General features: G+C 36.3%; 1 protein-coding gene across 6 annotated transcripts; it reads left to right on the top strand.

The window, feature by feature from the left end:
- Nucleotides 1–27214, top strand: LOC101253262 (structural maintenance of chromosomes flexible hinge domain-containing protein GMI1). Of its 6 annotated transcripts, none has more exons than XM_069295024.1 (38): nucleotides 1–159; nucleotides 484–871; nucleotides 966–995; nucleotides 1086–1172; nucleotides 1278–1333; nucleotides 8474–8557; nucleotides 9440–9512; nucleotides 10655–10710; nucleotides 10790–10895; nucleotides 10991–11059; nucleotides 11573–11659; nucleotides 12358–12408; nucleotides 13859–13994; nucleotides 14098–14159; nucleotides 14303–14431; nucleotides 14792–14882; nucleotides 14979–15013; nucleotides 15426–15501; nucleotides 15589–15774; nucleotides 15890–16048; nucleotides 16179–16200; nucleotides 16311–16425; nucleotides 16534–16653; nucleotides 17459–17770; nucleotides 17863–17966; nucleotides 18918–19098; nucleotides 19179–19287; nucleotides 19367–19461; nucleotides 20834–20932; nucleotides 21832–21898; nucleotides 22813–22898; nucleotides 23193–23474; nucleotides 23541–23711; nucleotides 23890–24004; nucleotides 25556–25718; nucleotides 25806–25997; nucleotides 26158–26481; nucleotides 26585–27214. In XM_069295024.1, coding segments are annotated over exons 1-38 (4779 nt in total). In that variant the 5' UTR covers nucleotides 1–157; the 3' UTR covers nucleotides 26844–27214. The 6 variants fall into 6 exon arrangements, with proteins under 6 accessions (XP_069151125.1, XP_019068467.1, XP_069151124.1 ...); XM_019212922.3 differs by having other exon boundaries at nucleotides 2–159; nucleotides 25511–25718; XM_069295023.1 differs by having other exon boundaries at nucleotides 2–159; nucleotides 10793–10895; nucleotides 25511–25718.
- The last annotated feature ends 12 nt before the right edge of the window (nucleotides 27215–27226 follow it).

Consider the following 27226-nt stretch of genomic DNA (forward strand, 5'->3'; position numbering starts at 1 on the left):
CTGTTTTGATGCATGATAGTATAAACTACCCACACTTCTCAGTCCTTTGCTCTTCCTTCTCCATTTTGCCCATTTTTCTCTACTTCTACTCTGTGAATTTTCCGGTATCTATTTTCTGCAAATCGCCATTTGCCGCTAGCTTCAAAGGAATATAAAAATGTAAGTCTCATAAATCAAATATTTATGTATATATACAATAAAAAATTTCATATACATCGATTTCATTTTCCATGCATACGTGTAGTAAACATCCATATAGACTCAAGTCAAAACATCAGTCGAAATCTCTATTTTTTCCCGTTTTCCGGCTTAAATTCCGTTCATTTTGCTTCGTTGATGTTTAATTCCTTCCATTTTCGTTATATGTGTGTATGTTCGTGTTGATTTTTTTTTTTTGTATAGGAAGAACTGAAAAACTGATGATTTCACTTGTTTAAGGTTGATCATATTTTACTAGTATTTGTTTTTGTTATGTGGTGGCAGGTCGAGTAAAAGGCACTGTGAAGATTTTTCGACTGAAACGCCGAGAAAGAAGCCATCTAGGGTTTTAAGAATCCAAGTTGATTCAGATGAAGAAGTTGGTAATAATGAAGGAAAAGTTTTTTATTTTCGGGTTCTGTTGCCTAATGGAATAACTTTAGAGTTGCAAGTACCTGGACCACCTAGTGAAATGCCTGTTGAGGATTTTGTTATTTTAGTGAGGCGAGAATACCAAAATATCGGGCGAAGAACAGATTCACCTAAGCCTAGAAGACAGATTAATTGGACTCGCAAGGATTTGCATTTTGTTGATGCTTTTGATAACAGGATAACGAAGACGATGGATTTCAGGAAGTTTAAATCCAACAAGTCTCATATGCTAAGGCTCTGTGTATGTAAAGGTTTCAGTGTTTTTGATTTCTCAATTGTTTTGGTAGTAAGAGTTCCCATTTGTTGTTTTGTTTTAACTTGCATTTTCTATACAGGATGGTTCAGTTGAAGCAGATAAATATGAGGTTGATTCTTCGGTCTCTGGTGGAATGCTATTAAAGAATATATGTGGTGTTTAGAATTTCTGTAGCTGAGTGTATGCTTTCACTTTGCAGAATATGTGGGACCTTACACCAGATACTGATTTATTGAAGGAACTGCCTGAAGAGTATACATTTGAAACCGCACTGGCAGATTTGATCGTAAGCATCTTTTGCATATAACTTTTATTTTTCCAATTAATTGTATAACTTTCTTTATTTATGTTGATCACTTTAAGCATTAACTTCATTTTAATGGTATATCAGGATAATTCATTGCAGGCAGTATGGTCTAAGTCTACAGACCAGAGAAGATTAATAAGGTAAGGAATTTTGTAGCTGGATAGCTCAATAAAACATATAATCAATTCAATTTCTTAAATTTGCAAGTTATTAAAGTCCTGAGATGGTGTATATTCGCTAAAGACTAATTTTTTATCTGAAAGATGCCAAAGTATACTTTTTTTTAAAACAAAAAACGAGTCAGGATTGTATTGCCACGGTCAAAGAGGATACGGAAGAAGAAGGAGGACTAGGCCTGGCCTTCTTCAGTACATATTGTATTTCTTAGCCTTTTAGTCTAATAAGCAAAAGTTTGGGGGGACACAAGTGGCAATAGAGTTGTTTCTTCTTGGTGGATCAAAGATGATAGCACCATGGTTTCTCCTCCTGACTCTAAAAGATGGTATTTGCCATATGTCAATGTTAACTAGGCCTATGATTTGTCTAGGTAAGGAGCTATAGTTAGTGTAGATACAAGTGTTTCTACTCTTGTGACTCACGGACACTAGCTTGTCAGCAACCTAGTTAGCTTCCCTCATGCGGTGAGTGGTATGGGTATGGTGACTGGTGAGTGTCCAGCAAAAACTTAATCTTATTGATTGTGTCTTCAATTTTCCAAGGGCTTTGCCTGTTGCCCTGAATACAACTCTGATCCTAGGGTGACCATTTTGAATACACCAGTTAAGATCAAACAAGAACGCATTGGCTTCTACCTAGTTGCTATCGCCTCTCCCCAAAGGTATGCAAAACGCCATAATCACCTTGCCTTCCTTGTCTTTCACTACCCCTCCTCCTATGCAGTTTCCTTCTATGCATGAACCATCAGTATTAAGTTTGACAAAAAGATGTAGGGTTTTTTCTCATTTGACAGTAGTAGAGATGACCTCCATCAGTTTAAGACCCAAGAGGTGAATAAAGTTGGGCCAATCATTAGGGAAGGAAATTTTAGGGAACTGAAGTTTGGAGTGTTGGATGATACTGAGGTTATCAAAGTGGTAGATTTATGCATCAAGAGTTTTTCATCTTCATACTTGACTCCACATCTGGATCTCCACAGTTCCCACATAATAATTGGAGGCATTATTGTTAGCGGAAACGTGAAACTAAAGAACAAGGAAGAACAACAATATTTAACGTGGTTCGGATCAAAATGATCCTACGTCCACCAAAGAACAACTGCACCAATATTTATTTCACTATACAAAGAGTATAAGTGAAATACTACAAGAGAGAGAACACAATGCCTTAGAAGGTGAGAAGGCAAGTAAAATGATGATTTGAAAATGAATTAAGAGCTACCTATTTATAGGAATAAATTCATCCTATTGATGTCATCCATGACATTGCTATGTGTCAAAATTGTCAAGGTTAAGATAGCAAACCATTATATGGTTTGCCTAACTTTCACCTACCAAGATACAATCTTTGACTTGTATTTCCTACTAATTATCTTCCTACCAAATATTCATATTAATTCATCTTCCATTTAGTTTGATTCCACAAGAACCAAAACCAACTCTTTCAATCTCCACCTTGGTTTGTGTTCCAAGCATGCGTATAAACAACTCCGGCCAAAACTTCTAAGCTTACTGGGCAATCCCATTGTAAGAAACAAGAAGAATCAAACCTTTGTTGAACATACCAGCTCTACCTAGCAGTTGTTCTCTTAGAGTTGCATCAATTGATGCATACTCCCGCCAAGTCCTTGCAGTGTGCAAACTTGGCAAGCGGGACTATTTTGGTCAACATGTCTGCAGCGTTATCGTCTGTGATAACCTTCTCAACCTTGATAGCTCCCTTTTCTACGACATCTCGAATAAAATGAAATCTGACATCAATGTGTTTGGTGCGCTCATGAAATCTTTGATTTTTAATCAAATGAATAGCACTTTGACTATCACATTTTAGAATTGATTTAAGCCGAGCTGAACACAATTCTGCCACCAAACCTTTCAACCAGATAGCTTCTTTCATTGCCTCCGTTGCTGCCATATATTCTGTCTCTGTTGTAGACAAAGCGACAATCGACTGTAAAGTCGATTTCCAACTAACGGCACTGCCAACGAGAGTAAAGATGTATCCAGTTGTGGACCTCCTTCGATCAAGATCCCCTGCATAGTCAGAATCAACATAACCGCGAATTGAAATACCTTCACTTTTCCGAAAGGTTAGGCCAACATCAAGAGCTCCTTTGAGATATCTCAATATCCATTTGACAGCTTCCCAATGCCTTTTTCCTGGATTTGCCATGTACTTGCTTACTACACTTACAGATTGGGCAATATCTGGACGTGTGCATACCATAGCATACATAATGCTACCAACTGCACTTGCATAAGGAACCTTTGACATATGCTCCACCTCATCCATAGATTGAGGCATTTGTAACTCTAAAAGCTTGAAATGAGAAGCTAAAGGTGTACTTACAGGCTTGCTCGTATCCATATTGAATCTTTCAAGAACTTTTCGGATGTACCTCTTCTGAGAAAGATGTACAACACCATTTTCTCTTGAAATTTCCATTCCAAGGATTTTCTTTGCAACTCCTAGATCCTTCATGTCAAATTCCCTGCTCAACAGTTTCTTCAAAATATTTATCTAACTATCAAATGCACTCATCGAAAATCCATGTGTAGTCATGAATGCATCAAACCTCTTGTACCACTGTCTAGGGGATTGCTTCAAACCATACAAAGACTTCTTCAGTTGGCATACATGGTCTTCTTTTCCTTCAGCTAGGAAACCTTCAGGTTGATCCATATAGATTGTCTCTTCTAGATCACCATGTAAAAAAGCAGTTTTGACATCAAGTTGTTGAAGCTCTAAATCAAACTATGCAACCAATGCTAGCAGCACGCGAATTGAGTTATGTTTCACGACTGGAGAAAAGATCTCATTGTAGTCAATTCCCTCCTTCTGACTGAAACCCTTTGCAACCAATCTCGCCTTGAACCTAGCAGCTTCCACTTCTGGAATACCTTCTTTCTTTCTGTAGACCCATTTGCATCCAACTGTCCTTATCCCCTTTGGCCTTTTAACTAAGACCCATGTCTCATTTCTGTGAAGAGACTCCATCTCTTCCATCATGGCCAACTGCCATTGTGCAGCATCTTTGCAAGAAGTTGCTTCAATATACGAAGAGGGCTCGAGATCCTTAATCTCTTCTTCTGCAGCTACGAACACTTGTGCAATCAGATTTTCTTGCTCTATAAGACGTTCCGGTTTTCGTATCCGCCTTTTGTCCCTTCCCTTCGCAATTGTGTATGGTTCATTGGAAGCAAGTTCTTCTGCATCTTTTGACTCATCACTTTGAGTCTCTTGATCCCGTTTCTTGGTAAGCTCCACCGGTAGCTCCACCTGCTCGTTGTTCTCGTTTCTAGATGACTCCACAGAAACTTTACGAGGATCAAGTATAGAGGATTCATCAAAGGTAACATCTCTACTAACTACAAATTTGAGTAAAGACAAACACCATAGTTTGTACCCTTTTTTACTCCATCAACATACCCTACGAATATGGCCTTTTTAGCCCTTGGTTCAAGCTTACCTTCATTAACATGATAATAAGTTGGACACCCAAATATTCGCAAGTATGAATAGTTAGAGGGTTCACCTGACCAGACCTCATTCGGAGTCTTAAAGTCAATCGCTGATGCTGGAGACCGATTGACAATATAAGAAGCAGTATGAACTGCTTCAGCCCAAAATACTTTGGACATCTTAGCTTGTATGAGCATACAACGAGCCTTCTCAAGAAGAGTTCTGTTCATTCTCTCGGCAACTCCATTCTGCTGTGGTGTGTGCCTGACCGTCTTATGCCTTGCGATCCCACGAACCTTGCAGAAATCATTGAACTCTTCATTGCAAAACTCCAAGCCATTGTCCGTGTGAAGATACTTGATTTTCCTCTCAATTTGATTTTCAACCAAAATCTTCCACTCTTTAAATGCTTCAAAAGCATCACCTTTTGTCTTCAGGAAACGCACCCAAACCTTTCGTGAAAAATCATCAATGAATGTGAGAAGATACCTCTTTCCTCCCTTTGATGGAAGCTTAGAGGGACCCCATAAATCTGAATGGATGTAGTCTAGCACCCCTCCCGTCTTGTGCTTGCCAGTGTTGAAGCTGACCTTTTTCTGCTTCCCTAAGACGCAGTGCTCACAAAATTCAAGTGTGCTGATCTTCTCACCATTCAAAAGGTTGCGGTTGCTCAACATCTCCAATCCTCGTGCGCTCATATGGCCTAGTCTCATGTGCCATAATTTTGCCTTGTCATCATTAGATAACTGCACTGTAGATGCATTTACAGAGCCAATAATGGTGCTTCCCGCAAGTGTGTAGAGGCCATCCTCCAGCTTGGCCTTCAACATGACTAAAGACCCTTTAGTCACTTTCATAGTTCCTCCTTCACTCATGTACTTATAGCCTTGTTTATCTAAAGTACCCAGGGATATCAAATTCTTCTTTAGATCAGGAACATGACGGACTTCTGTAATAGTCCTCATGATTCCATCATGGCAGCGAACATGAACTGAAACAATGCCAACTATTTTACAAGTTGCATTATTGCCCATTAATACAGTTCCTCTGCTTGTTTCATAGCTGCTGAACCAATCTTTTCGGAATGTCATATGCAGAGTACAACCATAGTCTAAGATCCATTTGTTGTTATAGACTCCATTATTGCATGATGTTGTTAGTACATAATCATCATCATTATCATGTACTTTCTCAACAATGGATGCACTCGCCTTTTCTTTGGACTTCGACATAGGGCAATCTCGTTCAAAGTGCCCCTTCTTGTGACAGCCCCAACACTCCGCATTCTTTTTGTTCACACGAGACTTTGATCTGTACTTCGATTTGCTCCTTCCCTTTTGGCTAGTACGACCTCTTACAAAGAGTCCACTAGCTTCGTCACTTTTGTCTCCTTCAAAATGCATCCGCACATCACAAGAGTTTAGTGCTTGCCGCACTTGCTCAAGTTTAATAGGTTGTTTACTATACATCATTGAATTCTCAATATCACGATATTTTGAAGTCAATGAAAATAGTAAAGAACATGCAAGTGTCTCCTCGTCCTTTTTAATTCCAGCAGTTTGTAAGTCCATCACAAGTTTATTGAACGCATCTAGATGGTCTTGCAACAAAGTACCTGAATCCATCTTAAATGTATGAAGACGCCGTTGTAACAACATCCTTGTTGTCACTGACTGGTCCTGGTAAAGCCCTTCCAGCTTTTCCCATAACTCTTTGGCCGTCTCTTCGGTACTTGTACTCACTTCACAAAGTACGTTAGGTGCAAGGGACAGTTGGATTGCACTCAATGCATCTCCTTCAATCTATTCCTTGTCGGATTCCGATATCTTATCGGGGTACATTCCGTCAATAGCATGGATTGAACCTTCCCTCCGCAGTAACGCTATCATCTGGATTTTCCAGATATTGAAGTTGTTGCGCCCACTAAATCTATCAATTTCAAACTTCATGGAACTCATTTTTTTTACTTGTTCTTCCTTTTCTACTACAATGTATTTGGAACTACAGAAAATCAAAGTAATCCTTTTCTGATGTGGAAGTTCAGACTGTGCTGCAACCATAGAGCATACTCAGACAGAACCTTGCTCTGATACCAATTGTTAGCGGAAACGTGAAACTAAAGAACAAGGAAGAACAACAATATTTAACGTGGTTCGGATCAAAATGATCCTACGTCCACCAAAGAACAACTGCACCAATATTTATTTCACTATACAAAGAGTATAAGTGAAATACTACAAGAGAGAGAACACAATGCCTTAGAAGGTGAGAAGGCAAGTAAAAGGATGATTTGAAAATGAATTAAGAGCTACCTATTTATAGGAATAAATTCATCCTATTGATGTCATCCATGACATCGCTATGTGTCAAAATTGTCAAGGTTAAGATAGCAAACCATTATATGGTTTGCCTAACTTTCACCTACCAAGATACAATCTTTGACTTGTATTTCCTACTAATTATCTTCCTACCAAATATTCATATTAATTCATCTTCCATTTAGTTTGATTCCACAAGAACCAAAACCAACTCTTTCAATTATCTTAGTGGTTTACGAAGCTATGGAGTTCTTGCATTTATATTTCCAGAAGGAGTAGAGAAGGCTCCTCAGTGATGTTCCTAAGGTTGATGCCTAGACCTCTTGCATAGAAGCTCCAAATCTGTTCAGCAAAGTATCCAGAGAAGAAATTGTGCTCAGCCGATTCTCCTGTTGCTCTTCTATTGGTGCCTGCACAACAACAACAAATGGAAACAATGTTAATTCCATGTCTTGCTATTTTGTCTTGAGTTGGAAGTTTGTTATTGAATGCTCTCCAAGTCAGGAAATTTAATTTAAAAAGGACTTTGGGAAGGCAGTTGAGAAATAGGATTTTCTCCATGATGCCAAAATATACTTGAGGGTAGTCATGCACATTTTTCATTCGGGGTATGATTGTCAAGTTCTCTTAAAATGGTGATCCCGACATGCAGAAATAAACTTTTTTCTTTAACATGTCATGTTGTTTGTGTCCCGATCTTTTGAAAGTGAATTACGTAGACATCAATCATTCCTGAAAATGATTTATTTATTTCCCCTAGAAACTTTGAACTCACTTTTTCTGATCATTTTAATACCTTGTAAGTGTGCCTTGTCAACGATATCCATTCTCTCTTGGGATATTACCTGTGCAGGATCCTTCAATTTTTCTTATTCAATTCAGTTCATGCTTCATTTAACTTCTTAACTAAATGACCCTTTTGTTTTTTAGCATAACAATGAATTCCAAGGATGTACAATTGAATATTGGGGAAGTTTGATACTTGCCTCTTTTTTGTCTCTCTTTAGTTAAATTTATTCTTATAGTGCATGTATATTCTTATGGTGTTCTGCATGTACTCACATTTATTTGTTTGACTTGCTGTTGACAGTAGTTGCTTAGCTCGGCTATTCTAGTTATTTGTAACCCTACAAATTAGTAAGATTGGATATCCTGTTATTGCTCCTGTTTGGTAATTGGTCCTACTTCTCTTTCTTTTTACCTGCTTTCACTTGTGTAATAATGTGTTATATCGAATGGCACCTACAGCTGTTTCTTTGTATTTACCTGTAGCTCGTGTTTCATACTCCCCTGGAACTGTCCACTATTTCTCTTACTTTGCAGTCTTGAGCTAACGAAGAGCAGGATTACAATATTTGACACAGGCCTTGGAATGGATGGAAGTGCTGAAAACTCCATAGTGAAATGGTAATTTCTTTTCTCTGTTATAACTGGGATCTTGTTAGTTATCTAAATTATTAAAGCATCAGCGAACTTAAGAGCTACATTATGATGATATCATCTTATGGGTTGCAAAAGTGTTTCCTCTTGAGGTTGGCACCAAAATACTAGAAATCTGTCTAATTTGGTGTCTTGAATGGTTCAAGTTTTTAAGTTATATGGATGAACAACTATTCCTCTGAATGGCCTCAATTTCTCTCTTCATTGACTGTTTTAGATCATTGCTTATGATGCCTTACGATCTCTTTCATATATTTATAGATTCTTTTGCCTCCATATGTCGTACTTTTAATAATAACTTCAGAAAAATTAGGCCTGTTTTTGTTTCTGCTATTTGCATTATGTTAGGTCTATCTGCACTTACTAAAAAAAGGAAGTTCACGTTGGGTATAGTTGTTATGATGCTTATCATTCTGTTTTGAAAGAACTTGTCGTGAATTGAGGGAACATAACTGGTTATAGATATGAGCTTAATTACAATCTTTCTTTTTTGTTTTTGTAAAAAAGGATATTAAAAGAAATTGTGACTTCTTTGACAATGCGATGAGAGATGTAAACACTTCTATAGCACTCAAGAACTCCAGAAAGGGATTGATACCGTGTATCCCAAGTTTGTATAGGCTGCAAATCCAATAAATAGATCTGAAGAGTTGGTTCAGTGAAAAGCTGCATGTATTTTATTATTTTTCACCTTAACTGCAACTATTCAATTCTCTCTTTATTTCTATCTTAAAACCATCTTGGCAAAGTGATGTTGCTTTCTTACATTACGTTGTAAGTTCTTCTACTGCTACTGTATTTTACTGCACTTTTGTGGTTTTCAGTTATGTGGTGCTGTATGTGTTTCAGGGGAAAAATGGGAGCTTCCATTCATAGATCAGCGAGAGACAGAGGCATAGGAGGAAAACCTCCATACTTAACGGTTGTTGCATCATTCCAATACACAGTTTGCTTATCTGTGGTCAAAACATCTTTATTAGATATACATTTCAAATATGCAGCCCTAGATATTTATTTTCTGTGGCTTTTTTTGAGTTTTGAAATCTCTATGCTAGAAACTGTTCCAGCCTGAACTTAGAGTCAAGTAGTTACATATCAATGAACTCATGTTTGATTTTGTCTTGTCATTCCCCTGCAATTTGGCACTGTGAAGTATCCTGCATGTTATCTCATGAATGTTTTGAACAAAAATGAATAAAGTAACAAGAGATAATATCGAGTTTGAATTGGATTCAGAAAACCTTGAATGATCAATGAATATGTTCATTTTACCATTAGGTGTAGTGTCTTCGAATTCTTTGTTTTCCAAGACTGGCTTTCCCTTGATCAATAGGACGGGTATTTATACAAAAAATTGCACCAGTTTTGGCAAAAATCACATAATGACAATCACCGCTTAGGCTATATTAGTTAAGATATATTTATTAGAGTGTCTAGTTATTTCTAGCGAAGAGCAGCCTCTACTTGAAGTTCCTAGGTGTTATTACGAGTCATCTGCTAATGAATTATTAGTAGATACCTTTTTCAAATGCCACTTTGATGTTAGTTTACTTTGCAATTGTGTTCATTGTAAAGCTTATATTACAATAGCTGTGAGAAATTCTCTGGAAATTTATATGTCAATTTGAAGGTGGTGAAATTTAACCAATAGAAAACACCAGTCTTTGCATAATTCTTTTGAAAGTTTAGCTATTGGAGGCAAAAACTGAATTTATAGTCACTAGCCACCAATAATAGAAAGACATAAATTAACACTCTTTTATAGGGAGAAAGAAAAAGGCAACAAGATGATTACAAGTATTTAAATGGAATATATAATTATGCCTCTCGATATATCTTTGAAAACTTACGGACATACTAATTCTATCTTCCTTTTTAGTCTCTTTTCTCTACAGAAGCTCCCTTGTCTTTTAATAGAAACCACGGCTGCTTTTACCTTATATAATGTGATTCTTAATTCATCCAACCAGCAAACTGGGAATCCAACAATTTTTTTGTTTCTATATCTAGCAGTTACTTTATCCTCTTGGCTGACTTTTGCTTATATGGTGGTTGCTTTTACAGCCTTACTTTGGTATGTTTGGTTATGGAGGGCCTATTGCATCTATGCATTTAGGCAGGTATGTCTTGCGAAAGTTTCGAATGATTTCATTTTAGACAAAAAAACAAGGACTTGTTTTCATGCTGCCTTTTCTGTAGAAGAGCCTCTGTTTCGTCAAAGACGAAGGAGTGTAAGAAAGTATACGTGTTACATCTTGAGAGAGATTCTTTGCTCCGCTGTTCTTCGTCTCAACAAACTTGGAGGGTACTCATCATTGTTTAATATTACTCTCTTCTCATCATTTGCTTCTATTGCTAGTATAAGTTCTATCTCTTTATCTTATATTTTCTTTCATCTAGACTGATGGAAATGTTAGAGACCCCTTGGAAGATGAACTACGTGACTCAGTTGATGGTAGCTTCACTAAAGTAAAATATTCTTCTGGACTCTTGCTGATCTTTTGATTATTGAAGTTCTTTAGTATCATTTTCGTACACAGTAGATTTTGCACTGACTTCCTATGAAGCCAATTTTGAGTTCATTTCCCATCCTAACATTTAGCTTGATATGATTGATATCATAATAGATACTTTCTCTTGCAATCTGTATGGGTTCTTGAGTGTGTTATGGTAGGTTGTATCCATAGACTGAGCCTTTCTCAAGTCACTGAATAATCATACGTTTTATTAAATTGTTTTTTTTAATATAAGCTGTTATTGTGGTGTTGTCCAAAATATTTTTATGAATAACAGATGTCTATTACCGTTAAATGTTATGATTTAGGGCTTTAGGCTTCGCTTAGCATTTTGATGTTTTAAATGCTTACTTGTTTTGGTATATGATAATACTTTCATGAAATCATTTTCAAACATGGTATGGAATTGTTAGTGAAAGTATAAATGAGGAGCTTTGAACACAGTTGTAGCTAATGTTATTGACAGGTTGAAATTTTTTATCCAAAGATGAGAAGCGAAAGCATGCAGGAACTACAATACAAACTGAAAGATATATACTTCCCGTATATACAGGTTAGTGGCTCATAGAGTTTTCTGATTTGTTGGTTTAAGAGGTAATAGCCCCTTGACCAATTCAGTTATTTACTTACAAAGTTGATTCATAACATTGTGTGTGTGTGAGTGTGTGTATATATGAACTGAGTACTATTATCCATGTGGGGGTCCGGGTATTATGATTTTGAAATTATTACTTGTTGCTTTAAGCATCATTTTCCGTTTCTTTTGCTTATTACCTATTCCATTTGTACTCCAACTATTGTAATACCCCTTAGAACAGGCCTTTCTGTATTACACAGTTCACACTCCTTTTCTCTTATTTGGATTTTGCTGAGTGTATGCTACTACAAATTTCCCAATGTTAGTATATGAACTTTGCAGGTATCGAATTTACTTGACATTGTCAAACTTTGGTCTTTCCCCAACTGATTTGCACTGAGGAATAATTGTAGTTGTTATTGTTCAAACTTTGAGAATTCATTTCCAGAATTTAATGTCAATAGTCATTGTGATAACTATTATTTTAGTTAGATGACAATCATTAGAGATCTGGAAGGTCACATAAAATGGTTTGTGGATCAACAAACATTGTAGCTGATGATGGTACCACAGTCTGATGCATGTGGTGATGTGATGATAATCTCTGCCTTTACATGATTTATCCTGTGCCATCTACCCTTTTGTATCTTATTCATTATTATTTCTTTGGGCAGTGTGATGAAGTATCAAAAACAGGAAAAACTGTGATGCCTATTGAGTTTCAGGTATAGTATCTATATTTATTTTATTTTAAAAAGGGGGTAGGGGACAGGAAAATTGGGGAGAGGAGACACCAGGGTGGGGAATCGTACTCTCACCAACAATGTGAAAGTTTAGATAGCCAACCAACAGAGCTACTAAAATTTCCCAGGTACAGTGTCTATATGTTGTTATAACTCGGGGATAATTTTACTAATTCCTGCAGTTGATGTCTTTATAAAGGCAAACAGACGCCAGACACTTCTGTACACTTCAGGAACTCCTTTATATTTTTGGTGTTCTTGTTGGAAAACCAGGAGATACCAATCAGTATCAGATGATTGATTGCTATTTGTTGAGAATCATCTTACATCTCCCCTTGGACTTTAGTATACCTATTACAGACATGATCTTCGCTTTTGTAGATGAAAAAGTATGAAAAGTCAGCATGTTACTTCCTGAGCCTGATTGCATCGAACTACTTGTCATCTTTAAAATTAATGTGGAGCTTCTTTTTCCTATGAATTCATCACATCGAGCTCCTCAATGGATGTGTTTTTACACTCTAAAACTTAAACATAACTTTTTTCTGGCAATGTTAATGTCTATATCTTGTTGAGGATTTCTTTTCAGAAAGTTGAAAAATGAGCTGTAGTGTAAATGTCATCCAATGTGGAACTTATTTGTCATGACCTCTTGTGTTGGCATGCCACATTATCATTTGGTGTTTTGGTTGTGTATTGATCTTGATGTCGTGAACCAATCTTGTTACTTGTGAATTACGTTGGCCAAGTTCATCCTCTTCCTCAGTACCTGTTCTTTCCATTATCTTACTGCTATACGCCTGATTTCGTCCATTATTCTGTGAGAAAGAAGAGAGTTTGACAGAGAACCCAACTTGATTATTCCCTCAAGCTATTGATGTTTAAATAACTATGTGATACATGTTCTAAAAAGGAAAGGAAATCAATACCTAATTTCTTGAAGAGCTTTTCCTGGTAAGAAATTCAATTCTGTCTAATACATAATTACTTGTCTAAGCAGATGTGGCATTTCCTAGTTGTTTCTTTCAAACTGAAGCTTGTAGCTGTTCTCTCTTTTTTAATATTCAATGCATTTCAATAAGAGTTGCCCTTGCTGTTCAATTCCTGGTCCTTTTTCATGCAGTCTTAGAGATAAGCTTTACTGATCATATAATATAAATAGGAATACGATCATTTCTGCGAAAGTTTCCAGCTACTATTTAAGTTTCTATCATAACTTATGAATTGTTTGTTTTCTTATCACCACAAAATAAGTGGTATGCTTGTCAAATCTCTTGGAAATCTCATTAGAGCTCCTTTTACCCATTTTTACTAAAGCAAATTCTAATATTTTTGGGGAAATCTCAATCATAGTACCCTTTGCCAACACTGTTGTTCTAGTAGACAATCTCTTTCTTTTTAAGCAGATTTTTCCGCTTATGCAAAATTACAGGTCAATGGCACTAATTTAGCGGAAATCGAAGGTGGAGAGGTGGCAACCACAAACTTACTGTCCTGCAATGGTCCAGAGTTTGTAATGCAACTAAGCTTTCAAGTAAAGGATAGCAGTGGTTTGAAAGTTGGTTCAGGTAACATGTGCATCATTTGTCACGACAAACACCTGCCAAGTATTTTTCTCAAATCCTGTTATCGTAGTCTATGCATTATATAGTCTGAGATAAATTTTCTCAGGAACAAAATCCTCCTTCGAAGCACATGCTCGCCTGAGGTGTGTTTATTTTCCGGTGGCGCAGGTAAAACTATATTGTACAGTTCTGTTATGTGTCATTGAACCTTGAAATTTCTTTTTGATGTCATACAGATACTACACTTTATAAGAAAAAGAAGAGTCTGCTCTTGAAACATTTTGAAGGATGTTGCATGCTTTTAATTGCAGGGTAAAGAGAGCATTGAGGTGATATTGGAAAAGCTAGAGGCAGATGGGTATGGAATTACCGAGAATTTTGAAACTTTCAGCCATGTTTCTGTCCGTCGGTTGGGTCGTCTACTTCCAGATGCTCGTTGGGTAAGATCAGAATCTTTCTGTTACTCATAGTTTGGGTCGTCTACTTCCAGATGCTCGTTGGGTAAGATCAGAATCTTTCTGTTACTCATAGTTTACAAATTATGATTCGCCAGTCTTATATTCCATCACTACACAGTCTGCCAAAGAATACCTTCATGATAATATTTCTCCAAACTTTGAAAGAAAGAACATGTGTGCCTATCTTTATGTAATTTACTAGAATCAGTGTATATTTGTGTTATTCTATATGAACTACTCGCCTTTGTCTCGTTGCCCAATCTTTTAACTTTTTCTCCTTATTTTTATTATGCCCTCAAGCTTAAAAAATGTCAACTATATTTTCTGCTTTGTTTCTTTCAGTCTTGGCTTCCCTTTATGGAACCAAAGCTAAGAAAAAGTGATAGGGCTGAAGTCCTGAAGAGATGCTGCTTTAGAGTAAAATGCTTCATAGGTATAAAACCATTTGTACCAAACAAGTGCTCTCTTATTAATGAATAGGCAATTGCTTCTTTTTTCCAAGCATCACTGAGCAATATTCTGCTTGCAGAGACCGATGCTGGTTTCAACCCAACACCGTCAAAGGTACAACGCAACTTCCTTAAATGCATGCTGACGACTTGACTGAGGATTTAATTGCACGTCAGCATGTGTACATATAGAAACACATTTCCTGGAATGCAAAATGAGAATATTTATATACATTTCTATATATCAAGGCAGGAACTAACTATGTGGAGAACAGTAGAAATACTTGTTCTGTAGACTAGAGAATTATAAATATGCAAGTAATAGTTCCTTAGGAAGTCGAAAGTTTTCTAATGCCAAACATCTTTGGTCTGATTTTTTTAACACCACGAAAAATTTAAAGTTCATACTAAACGACGTGCATTTGGTATTGTTGCTAGTTCACCTACTTCTATTTATCTAGGACAATCTTGCAGACAACCATAGGTATCTTTTAGTCTTATGAAATCTGCTGAATGTATTTTTCCAGACTGACTTAGCACATCACCATCCTTTCACCATTGCATTAAGGAACTTTGGCAACAAGCCTTCAAATAAAGAGAATGGTAATGACTTATGGTTTGTTGTGCACTGTTGATATCCCACAACTATGCAATGAGGTTTCTTTACTTTATGTTTCAAATCCTTTTTAGATGTTCTCATTGAGATAGCCAAAGATGGAAAGAAGTTGTCTCTCTTGCAATTGGAGAAGCTATATCAGGAGTGGCTGTTTCAGATGCATGATCGCTATGACGAGGAGATTGACTGTGGAGAGGATCAACCTACTTTTGTAGTTGTTGGCCCTTTACACAAGAAAAAGCTTGGCGTTTCTGCAGATGGTATAGATTGAAAAACGAAATAGGAAGCCTTATGATGAATTCTTACAACCTTGTAGAAGATTGTGATTCAGTTACAATTCATACTCATTGTTGTTTCTCTTGTTTTGTTTTTTAGTTATGAGAATTCATAAGGCTTTCCAGAGGAAAGGCATAACTTGGAAAGCAGGGCAGAAGATTAAAATTTTGAAGGGAGCTTACAGGGGTTTCCATAAGAACAACATTTTCGCCACATTGGAATTTATTATCCTTGAAGGATGGCAGGGGGACTCGGGCGGTAAGTTTTTATATGGTTCATGAAGCATGCCCTTCTGGATGCTTTATCCTGTGGGTTGGTAATTAGTTTCCACTGGTACTATCCGTTGACATTGACTTGGTGTTGTAACATTTTTCTCAATATGTTTCAGGTGAGGCTCGAATTATCTGCAGGTCTGCAATTCACCGCTTATATTTCATACCTGATACCACTATCTTTTATGGTGTGTTTCCCTCCTTCAACCAGTGTTACCTTAAAAATTGTTTTACCATGTCATTTACAGGCCATTAAATGTCCCAGCTGAGAGTGGTTGTCGCCTCACATTTGATAAAGGATGTTCTTGCTTTGAAATTCGTGATTCAAAATCTTTGCCGATTAGTGTGATTGACACTGGAAAGGTCATCATATTTTCTGTTACTCTTATTATGTTTCTCTCTCTCTCTCTCTCTCTCTCCTTTCTCTTGACATATCTATCTTTTCTGAAGAATTAGTGTCATCTTTTGCAGTGCTTGTCTGTTGATAAAACAGAATGGGAGAACCAAATTTTGAAACACCAAGAGAAAACCACACCATCATCAATCGATATATTAGACGCTGAGCAATGTTTGGAATTGGAAATTGAGGGGGTTAGTTAACAAGGCAGCTTGCTTCTTCTAACAACTAGTTTATTTTTCGCTTTTTTTTTTATTATCAAGAACTAGTTTCATTAATAGAAGCTATAAACTCCTGTATATAAGAAACATACCAACCAAAATAGGAATGTACAAAAATAACTTGTTCTCTACAATATAGTATAGACATCCAATCATTGTACAGATAGGAATCTCATGTATACACCAAAAAGAAATGAGCGCTATTATTCATGTATAAATTCATGTTCAATTCCTTCAAAATCTCTTCTACTTTCTCTCTTCACTACCCACATGAAAGCTAATACAATGTCCCACTGAACAAATCGTCCTTTATTGTCCCCAGCATAATCCACAGTTGTCCAAACCGTCTAAGAATCACCCAATATAACCTTGAAGCAATCTCACAATGTAATCAAAGGTGATCCACATCCTCTCCCGATCTTTTGCACATAAAGTACCAACTAACATAGGTGACCCTCTGATTAGTTGCTAATTTTCTTTTATAATACTCTGTAGATTTGTTTACTACATCTACTTGGGATCCAAGTCAGGTTATGTGGCGTTTTAACTTATCGAAATGAACCTGAACAGGTCTACAGGGTTTCAACTGATTCAGCCTGGTAGAAATTGTTGTGTGTGTGTATCAAGTAGAACATGTTTCTCCATTTCCTTCTAAGTTTTCTGTGCTTAATACTTTGAATATCTTCGAAATTGATTAGATTTAAGCTGTTGATAATCTTAGATTGTACCACATATTAGTATGTTTTTATTGAATTGCTTCATTTGGTTGCAATTGCAGGCGCTACCTCAGGATGTTGATGCTGGACATGAACCTCCAGAGGAGATTACTGCAGTTGTTCGTCCAGTTTCTTTTACTTCTGCTACTGCATCCAAAAATTTGGATCAGAAATACATCATGAAAGAAAATTTTGTGATGACTCTAGAGATCAAATTTAAAGCAGATGAGAATGAGAAAGAACAACATATTTACTCTGGCAAATTGAATCCTTCATCGCTTAAAGGATTTCATGGTCTATATATGTTCCCCCTGAAGAAGAAGTCACCAAACCTTTTTCAGACAGCAGGCATTTATCTATTTCGATTTTCTCTTGTAAGTTATATGATCTGCAGATCTCCATTTTAATATATACGGAATCATGTATTTCACTTGATTTTCCTTGCGGTTCGATCTCTTCTTTTCAGATAGAAAGTTGTACAATTTCTGTAAAGGAAGTGCGCGTGAAAGCATTGTCTGAGCCTGCTAGTTGGGAACTTGTAAGTGATGGGAAGAGTACACACAGTGTTAGGTGGGGCTCTCAAGTCTAAATGAACTTCTTATATAAGTTGTGCTAAATGAAAAAATTTCCATCACGGAGTCATAAGATTGTTAGATATACTTGAGATACTTTTGATGTTCTATATTACAATTCTTAAGCTTGAAATTATAAGGAAACATCAGAAGGACCGAGAAAGTAATTAGTCACCCTGCATTAAATTAACAAAATGTGCTATTTTCTGTAGACAGAGAAAATGTCAAGACTGATAAAAGCAAAAGAGAGATTAACAGATAGAGGAGAACTGCCTTATCTTAATGTTAACACTGTTAAAGATATGTCTCTTTTATTAGTTTATTTTAGTTCTTCAACATGCTTCTTTGGATGATTCTTTTCCTTGGGTAACATAGAAGTATTTTTCTTGGTGGTTGGCAATGTGACAAGAACTCAAGACCTCTTCATATACTGAATTTCTGAATTGCTTCATCTATTGTTTTAGCTGTAAGAGAAGAGACTTTCGTTAAATTTAAGATTTCAACAATATTGAATGCTCATTTCTCTTAATTTATGCATTCAGTCTATGAATTAATCGATTTTCATTTATTCTATTAAGAACTTTATCAAGTTGTGAGATGAATAGGACATACACAATAATCTTTTTCGTATAATAGCTAAATCACAAAGTAGTTTCATAATCATCAGTAGGATGTTTGAGCTGTTTCCTTAATTATGCCTCCTTCCAATGTTTGTGAAGCTGTTTTAGATAAACTTGTAAACCAATTACTCATTACGACTTAAGAGCGTCATGCAACATTTCTTTCTTTCTGTAATTACCTTAAGTATCCTATTTATTAGAAATTGAGATTCAGCATCTGTTTTTTTTCTAAGATAAGCTGACTATTTTCTTTCACCTCTTTATATGCAAGTCTTGCTCATTTTTGTCAAAGTTATGTTTGATTTTGTTCAAATGTGTATCTTTGGCAGGGTTGGTTCTTGTTTACCAGAGGTTTTCAGTGTTGCATGTCGTGATAGATTCTTCAATCGTATACCATTCAAGTCACAGACAGAGATAGAGATGAAGTTAAGCTCTGGCGGCAGAGCTATTTCATCTGAATGCAGTTATGACCAATATATTACACATGACAGCTATACCATGAAATTTAAGGTTCCTGCTTCTTGTCCTCTTCAATATACCTAGCAAATCTTCTTGAATAAATAACTGTGTCAAAAATTTCCATACTGCAGAATGTAACCATTGAAAGTAGTGAATTGGATATGATTCGACCAAGTTATAATGCTACGTTACATATAAATTCAAGGGAGGATCCATTTGTTGTAGCTATTCCATGTGCAGGTAGTTAATACTATCTTGTTGTCCATTATTTAAGATATAACTTTCTGTTATTTCTTATTTATTTTCCCTCTGTTCACAGTTATTCCAGGACCATTGCAGCGTATCCTTCTGCGTCCTGTAGATTTTGGCAAGAAATTGGTTCCTGGGATGGTACTTAAGGAGCTTGCACTTGAGGTCTGTTTAATTATATTTTAATTCAGTATCCTACTATCACTTAAGGTGTCTTCGAGTGCCACATGAAGTATATTTCAGCATTTCTATCAACACACTGGTCTATGTTCCAGTGAATAGTTCTTTAAAATCCTTTCATGCTTGAAATTGTGAAAGAACACTTTTAACTACAGTGTCGTTTTGGATTCTTGAGAAGTATAATAACATAATTTTTTTCGCAAGTGTATTATCTGAATATTTTTTTCGAATAGAGAGAAAAGGGGTACCATTTAAAAAAAATTGTACAATATGCAATTTATTTTAGAAAATAAATGTCTGGTATTGGATAGTAAAATTAGGAAGCCAAAAAAGCCAATGCTAGTACCAGAAGATTGGATTTTTTGATGTCTTTGGGGGTCCAATCATCTTGGAGAGTGTTGAATATTGCAAAAGAGCTATGATGGAATAACCAAGTGCCTGTTTTTTTAGGTTTTGATGAGAAGTATAATATGATTACTTGTATGTTGCATCTCTGTGTTGAGTTTAAATGTAGAGTGCAAATTCCTTTCTTCTTCTTTAAAGGATATGATATTTGTGGTAGTGGTTTAACACAAGAAACAACCACATGTGGACCAAAGCTGCTTTTTGCTTTCCTGTATGACAGTTTAACATAAGTTCATTGTGACCGGTAAGCATTATTATATATTCATCCTTACTTTTTTCCCTGAAAGGTAATACACAGTCTTCCTTTTTTTCCTCATGAAATGTACATACAGTCATCCTTTATTTTAACCTACGGATTATAGTTCCCATATGTTTGTCAATGAGCATTGCTATATCCTCTTATAACTACTACAGGATTGATATTAACCGAAACTAATGGGACCTGAAAATGATAAAGGATCTCACAAGAATAGGATTGATCAGTTCGGTTTTGAACTTAGTCTTCTGCTCGTTGTAATCAGTGTGGCCGTCTTAATTATCTTGCTTATTACTTGCTTGTTTGCCTTCCTTGACAGAGTTTATAAAGTATAATTCTCTAAGCAAATATGTACAAATCGACCAATTGTAACATGTTGCATCAGAATACTACATGTTTTCTTAATTATACATCAATGTTGATCGGAACAATGGCAATCTTGTATTACAAGAATCAATTAATGACTGTGTACGATATGAAAACAATAGCTAACTTAACAGCTGCTTGATAAACAATAATATCTTGTTCACTTCTTTGCTGAAGGGAAAAAAAAAGCTCTCATGTCCCACTTGTTTATTCTTGTTTTGTGGTTTATTAGTGTATGTAGCTCCATTTGGCTTTCCTGGTAGCTCTTTTTCTTTGTTTGCATTTTGTTTGGTTGTATATTATTATTTTATTTTATTTTATTTGATACAGACATTTGACAAATATGGTAACCATATGAGAAAAGATGAGCACATCAAGCTGACACTGGAAGGATTACATTTACTAGATAAAGGAAATTCTTTTTATAAGGTGGTTTTCTTTTTCTTTTGGGTTGTCACATCCATTGTTTAGTTTGTTAGAGGGAAAAATCACATTTAAGAAGATAGTCTACACTTGTTTTTATTCATTTATTACCATCTTTTATAGCAATTTGAAGAGTGAGAATTATTGTCTTTTCTATTTGACTTGTTCGAACTGATTATGTACGTCGAGATTTGTGTTTTTGGGTCATTTCAAAGTGTCACATACTCTGACAAAAAGTTTCAAAAAATCAGATGTAATAAGAAATAAAACTTCAGATGATAAGCATAGTGTTTCTCTTCCTAATTTATGCTTTAATTAGTTTAATCATTGCCAGACAAATTCCATTGGAGACCATGGTCTCACTTGGTAACTTATCAATGTTCAAATGCCCATTGATAAGCGGGGACCTTATATGATGATACTTGGAGAGAATGTTTATTGTTTGAAGATGATCAATGTATTCAACTCTTTTGTCGAGAACAGTCCAAAAATCGTGAATCACTCTATTCAAGTTTGACCTATCACAATATAACTGGTTTAAGACCAATCAAGGTGTTATTCGGTTTGGTATGGTTCCTTTATACATTTATTTTTAGGGCTTAGCCAAAATTAAAAAAAAGTAGATATTTTCAAAGAGGTCTGAGCCAAATAGGAGTTAGTCTAGCTGTACCATCAATTGTGCTATCCAACTTGTATACTTTTTCGTGTGCACATAGACGCACAAAAGTTTTTAAATATTCACCTTGAGTCACGTGGATTAGTTAATGTCCCTTTATTTGGGTTGGTGGCTTGGTGCATGCCAATTGATTTTTGATGTCTAAGGTCTTTTAAACCTTTTTGTTTCCATATTATTTTGCTATTTTCAACTTTCAAGTTGTTTACATTCCTCTGATTTCGTCATGTAGGTTGATGATCATGGGTGTGTAAACCTAAGTGGAACCTTGAAAGTAACAGCAGGGTATGGTAAACTTGGTATGTACTTCAACATAACGTCAAAGTTGCAGTAATAAAGGTTTTGTGTTTATTATCTACTGTCATGTACAAAGATTCATCACCTGTGCAACTTTTTTGTGGTGGCATAAGTATATCAGGCTGACAGTATTACTGCATAGCAATGTGTTGAGTGCTGGTAACTTGCTTCTGCAGTAACTCCAGTTGTATATACTGACTGGAACTTCTTAGTGGAACTGTTAAAATTGACTTTGGATCTAACTCAATCCCATAAAGTAGTCCATGAGATGAGGATTATCCAAGATCATAGAAAGAAACACCAACTCATTTTCTCTACCAATTTAGGACACTTAGCACATACACACACTGGCGGCTCGAAATCGAGCATGGACAACATAACGTGGCTCTGTTTCCATGTTAAGAAATTGGACCTTGGGCCTCTACCCTAAAAATAGCTCTCATGAGGGTGGAGATTTCCCAAGAACTTATAAGGAGACAATAGCCAATGTGTTAAGGGAATAACCTTTGAAAAGGAAGACCTTTAATCCTTTTGAATTATGTACTCCGCAGAACCAACAGGGAGCAATGATTAAGGATCCACTTTAGTATTATTTTTTTTTCCGTAGCTGTATTAAGGTCTCTCTGTATTGGTGGCAGTGTTGTTGTGGAGAAAGTGGTATGTGAAGAATAGCTAGATCATATGGTCCCCTGCCTTTTAACCAATAACATTTGAAAGGGTCGACTTTTAAACCTCTTGAATTATGTACTTTGCAGAACAAAGATGGAATTACCATTCAAGACCACAGCTTGTTTTTTCCATATCTGTCTTAAGGCCCTTTATTTAGGTGGGCAATGAAAGAGTGGAGAAAATGGTATTTGAAGAATAGCTAGATCATATGGTCCCCAGTCTTTTAACCTATTTTTTCTATCCACAGTTTCCCTTTCTGTTTTGTCTGGCGATGAAGTAGTTTTCAAGAAAGAGTTCCAAACTGATAGGAGATCGTTGCGAGTTGCATCCAAGGTTTGTCAATACTCCTCATATCCTATATGTTTTGCCAGTAGTTCAACTTATCCGTGTCACAAACTTTGCACGAGTTTTTCGCTTTCTTGCATTTCCCTTAACATACAGAAGAGTGGGGCCAATAACATTTAATTCAAAATCTTTGAAACTGGAAATTACTTGGCTTTTCTGTTTCTTAACATTCTGAATCATATATCTTTAAGAATTCGAAGTCTCAAAGCTGGACAAAAATTCTGTGATAGAGAACTGTTTGATTGTTATGTTAATAATTAAAGTGCACACAACCTACATCAGGTACCTAAAGTTTGTGCTGCTGGTTCTCATTTGGAAGATGTTGTTTTTGAGGTTGTAAATTCTGCTGGTGAAGTGGATGAAGATATCGATAGTGAAATAGAAGATGGCCACTCTCATACCCTTCAGATAAGGCAGGACTCACTGAGGGAAGAAGACAATGTGAGATACAGCTTCCATCGTGGACGCTGCATCGTCCGCTCTATTCCTCTTCCAAATAACGAAGGGCTTTTCTTCTTTGTAGCCAGTCACTCTCGTTTCCACGAGCTGCAGACAAGCATAGAGGTTGTATTCTAGGTGACTTACTTTTCTAGTTTTCTGGTATTACAGCCTCATACTAACTATCTGCAGGTGCATGTCGAGAAAGCTGTAATCCAACCTAGAAGTCCCAAGAAAGAGATTCTGCTTCTTGAGGAATCAAATGGCAAAGGACCAGAAACGGTGTGTCATGACAGCTATGATGGAAGAATAATGATCTTCAATGATTCATGTGCTTCCATGGTTCTGGAAGACAGACAACAGGTTTGTATTTTTGTAGTAGTTTGTGTAGTAATAGTAGTAATAGAAGGACTAGAAGTAGCAGCAGGTCCTGAATGAATGACACATATCTTTCTTTCTTTTTTGGCTTGTTCGCTATCTCTCATTACTGCATTTATTGCTATGTAGACTGTCACTAAACTTGAGTGGTGTTTCTCGACAGAAACTTGGGGATGATATTTGCAGATATGGCCTATGCATCAGACAATGTGATGCAAATGTGGAGTCACTTAGTATTAAGCAATCAAATATTGAGCTTGAGATGTCCAACTTGGGAGGTATTAATTCAGCTGATGCTTGTATGCTACATTACTGTCTACACCTCATGCCTTCAGCTTTCTATAATAGTTATCAAGGTTCTGTCATGCTACTGTGTTGCTGCAATGGTTTGGCTTTATGTAGTCCGGAAATTTTTTAACTGGCACATGAAATTAAAAAACAATGTTATGTGCATCATGAACCATGCCTATCTTAAACCAACTGCTTGGCATGTCTGCATTAGATGCCACGATCTAAACACGTTAATTAGAGATATCTTGACATGTAACCATCTCTTAACTTATTATCTCTTCTTTATGTTTAACATTTTGCAAATTCCAGGGAGGCATGCAAAAGGCAGTGGTAACTTCTTCTTTGAATCATTATCTTGAAAACTTTGTAGCTTCAAACCTAAAGATTACTATTTGCAGAGATTCATATCTGTTATATGTTCTGCTATAGTTGCTTGCTTTCAGTTTGTCTCTACATATTAATATGGTGTTAATTCAGCGTTGTGAAATATTTCACCGAAAAATCTAATAAACTGACTGTGACTTTCCATAAAGGGAAACTGAAACGATCTCAATATTGTTTTTTTCTTTTTGCAACTGATTATTGAAAACGATAGTTGAAGAGGGAAGTTTCATTGCATGTTGACATTGTAGATGCTCTTGTTCTTACACATTGTCCTCTTTATTATATGTGTGATCAAAATTCTGCATTAATTTTCAAAGGAGTACTCTAATATATCGGGGATTTCTGATAAATGCTGAATCATCCTGATTTGATCATCATTTGAAGGCTTTTTCTGTGATCTCTTGCCAGTTTCTAGAGCAACATGTGTAGAATTTCTAGAACTTAACCTTTTAGATTTTACAGAGAAGGCTGCATTTCTTTTAACAATCTTCTGGACTGAACACAGACTGTCTATAATTGTATAAGAAATAAGAAAAATATCAGAAAGGAAATTTATTCATTTATAAGGTAAGCCTTTGAAGTTGCTAATAGAGGTGAGGTAATTGAAATAGTTTTTATTTTCTAATTTAACTCTGCATAATTATTATGGCTATAGGATTGCGTAGTGTGCATGTGAGTGAAAGAAGTGTACCAAAGAGTAGGAATATTGATGGGTGGGACCAGGTCCATGTTGTCATCTCTCTAGCAATTTCAAGTCAATGTTTCAATTTTCAACACTAGTTATTTACTTATTTGTAAGAAGAGGATCAACGAAATAAAAAATTGATGATGGTGTAACTCTTGCAAGTTTCTGTTACTTCAGTTTGGATGGTTTAAATGTAGTCCTGACATTTCTTTTCTGTTCCTTATGTCTCTGGAGTTCTCCCCGACTTGTCCTCTGTTCCGGTGCTATAACTAATGTTGCAATGTAACAATCTGTTAAATTGAAAGAGATCATGTGGTTACTTGTTGAAGAGTGATACCTAATTAGCAACAGACTGTCTTTAACTTCTTTTTAGACATATTAGATGCATCTTAGCAATTGTAACATGAAATGGTCATGGATGCAGCTTATATTGGTCTTGATTCTTTTCACGACTTGTTCTATGATAAAGACGTGATTATGGAGAAGATTGAAGGAAAGGCGGACAGTGCAGCTGCTGTTATACACAAGCTGCTCAGATCACCAAAACCTGAACAGCTTTATCTCAAATATGCTCATGACATACTTGGCGTGGTTGCACTTCTTGGAGAGGTTCGGACCCACAAGCTTAGCAGGTTGGTGCTGGTATCCTTTTCTATAAAATGAAGTACAAGAACTTCCTTGTCTGTATGGATGTAATTGAGTGTGTTTTCTTCCTTTAGCATGCTTTCAACATATCTTGGAGAAGATCAGATGCTTGCTATAGTATGCAAATCCCGTGCAGCTGCCAGAGCTCTTGAAAATTATCAAATGGATGGAAATGTGAATTGCGGCAGTGCTCTTGACATATTAGCAGCTAAGCTTGGAATTTCCATCAAGGGTCGATATTTGGTTATATGCCTTGAGGATATAAGGTAAAAACCTTTCTTTCTTTGGTTTACTTCATACAAAATGATATCAATTGTTAGGATTTTTGGTTTCTCGATCCAGTTGACAAATCATGTTTCAACCATGTTTGGTCAGTGCTCTCTGAAAAAAAAAACAATGTGTAAGGTCCTTGCTTTTTTATTTCAGGCCATATAAGCAAGGAGTCAGCAGTGATCCCCAAAGAGAACTTGCTATTCCACAGCCTACTTTATCAAACAGAGAAACTCCCCCAGGCTTTTTGGGCTACGCGGTTAATATGATATTCCTTCCTGCAGAATATTTGCAGTTTAGAACTGCTTCAGGTTATGGTCTCCGAGAGACATTATTTTATCGTCTGCTTGGTAAGCTTCAAGTCTACAAGTCTAGAGAGCAACTTTACATGGCAAGTTCCTGTATAGAAGATGGTGCGGTTTCCCTGGATGGTGGAATGATGAGAGGAAATGGAGTTATATCTGCATCTGTTGGATCTGAGTATGTACTTCCGTTTTCCTACTTCTCTCACCATTAATTTGTTTTCTCACAAAGTTGAGTAGATTTTGCATGAATGATTATTGTCCGTCTTTATTTTCTTCAGGGAACCATACATTCTATTTCCAGTCATCTGTGTGGAAAGACAGTTGCTCCTCTCACCTGAGAAAGTAGAAAGATTGAAGAGAATTGAAGAGTTGAAGCTGGAACGAAATCAGTTGCAAGATCGAATACAGGAAGAGCTTAGGAATGAAGCAAAGTACAAGAAGAAGTTGGCCAAAAAGCTCATGGATAAAAAGCAGATTGATGATCAGTTGGAACCTTCGCCTGGAATGTACAACTCGGACATGGATATCAGTCCTTGATGCTTCTGAGGCCTTTATGTTTATTTATGCTTGAGACTTTACTTTTTTTGGAACATATTTTTGTGAAGAAACACAGGGTAGTATACTGTACAGATCAACACCTTTAGCTATCTATCCAAGTAAATGAATGATGAAGATGTATCTTTCCACCTACTGTGGTGGCAGAGTTACTTAGTTGTCTTTTGGAAAAGAACTGTAAAGGTGAACCTGCTGCATCTGGTCCCCTTTCAGATATGCTTTTATGCGACAGTAGGAAAGAACAACTACTCCTGTTATTTTTTTGATGCGTAGCAAACAGTTACAGTAATATATTCAAGGAAAATATGTCATAATTTGTCAATCATTAATCTATCTATATCACTTTAAAAGAATGTACATCCTTA

The sequence above is a fragment of the Solanum lycopersicum genome, chromosome 3 (genome assembly GCF_036512215.1).
Source record: "Solanum lycopersicum chromosome 3, SLM_r2.1".
NCBI classification, from domain to species: Eukaryota; Viridiplantae; Streptophyta; class Magnoliopsida; order Solanales; family Solanaceae; genus Solanum; species Solanum lycopersicum.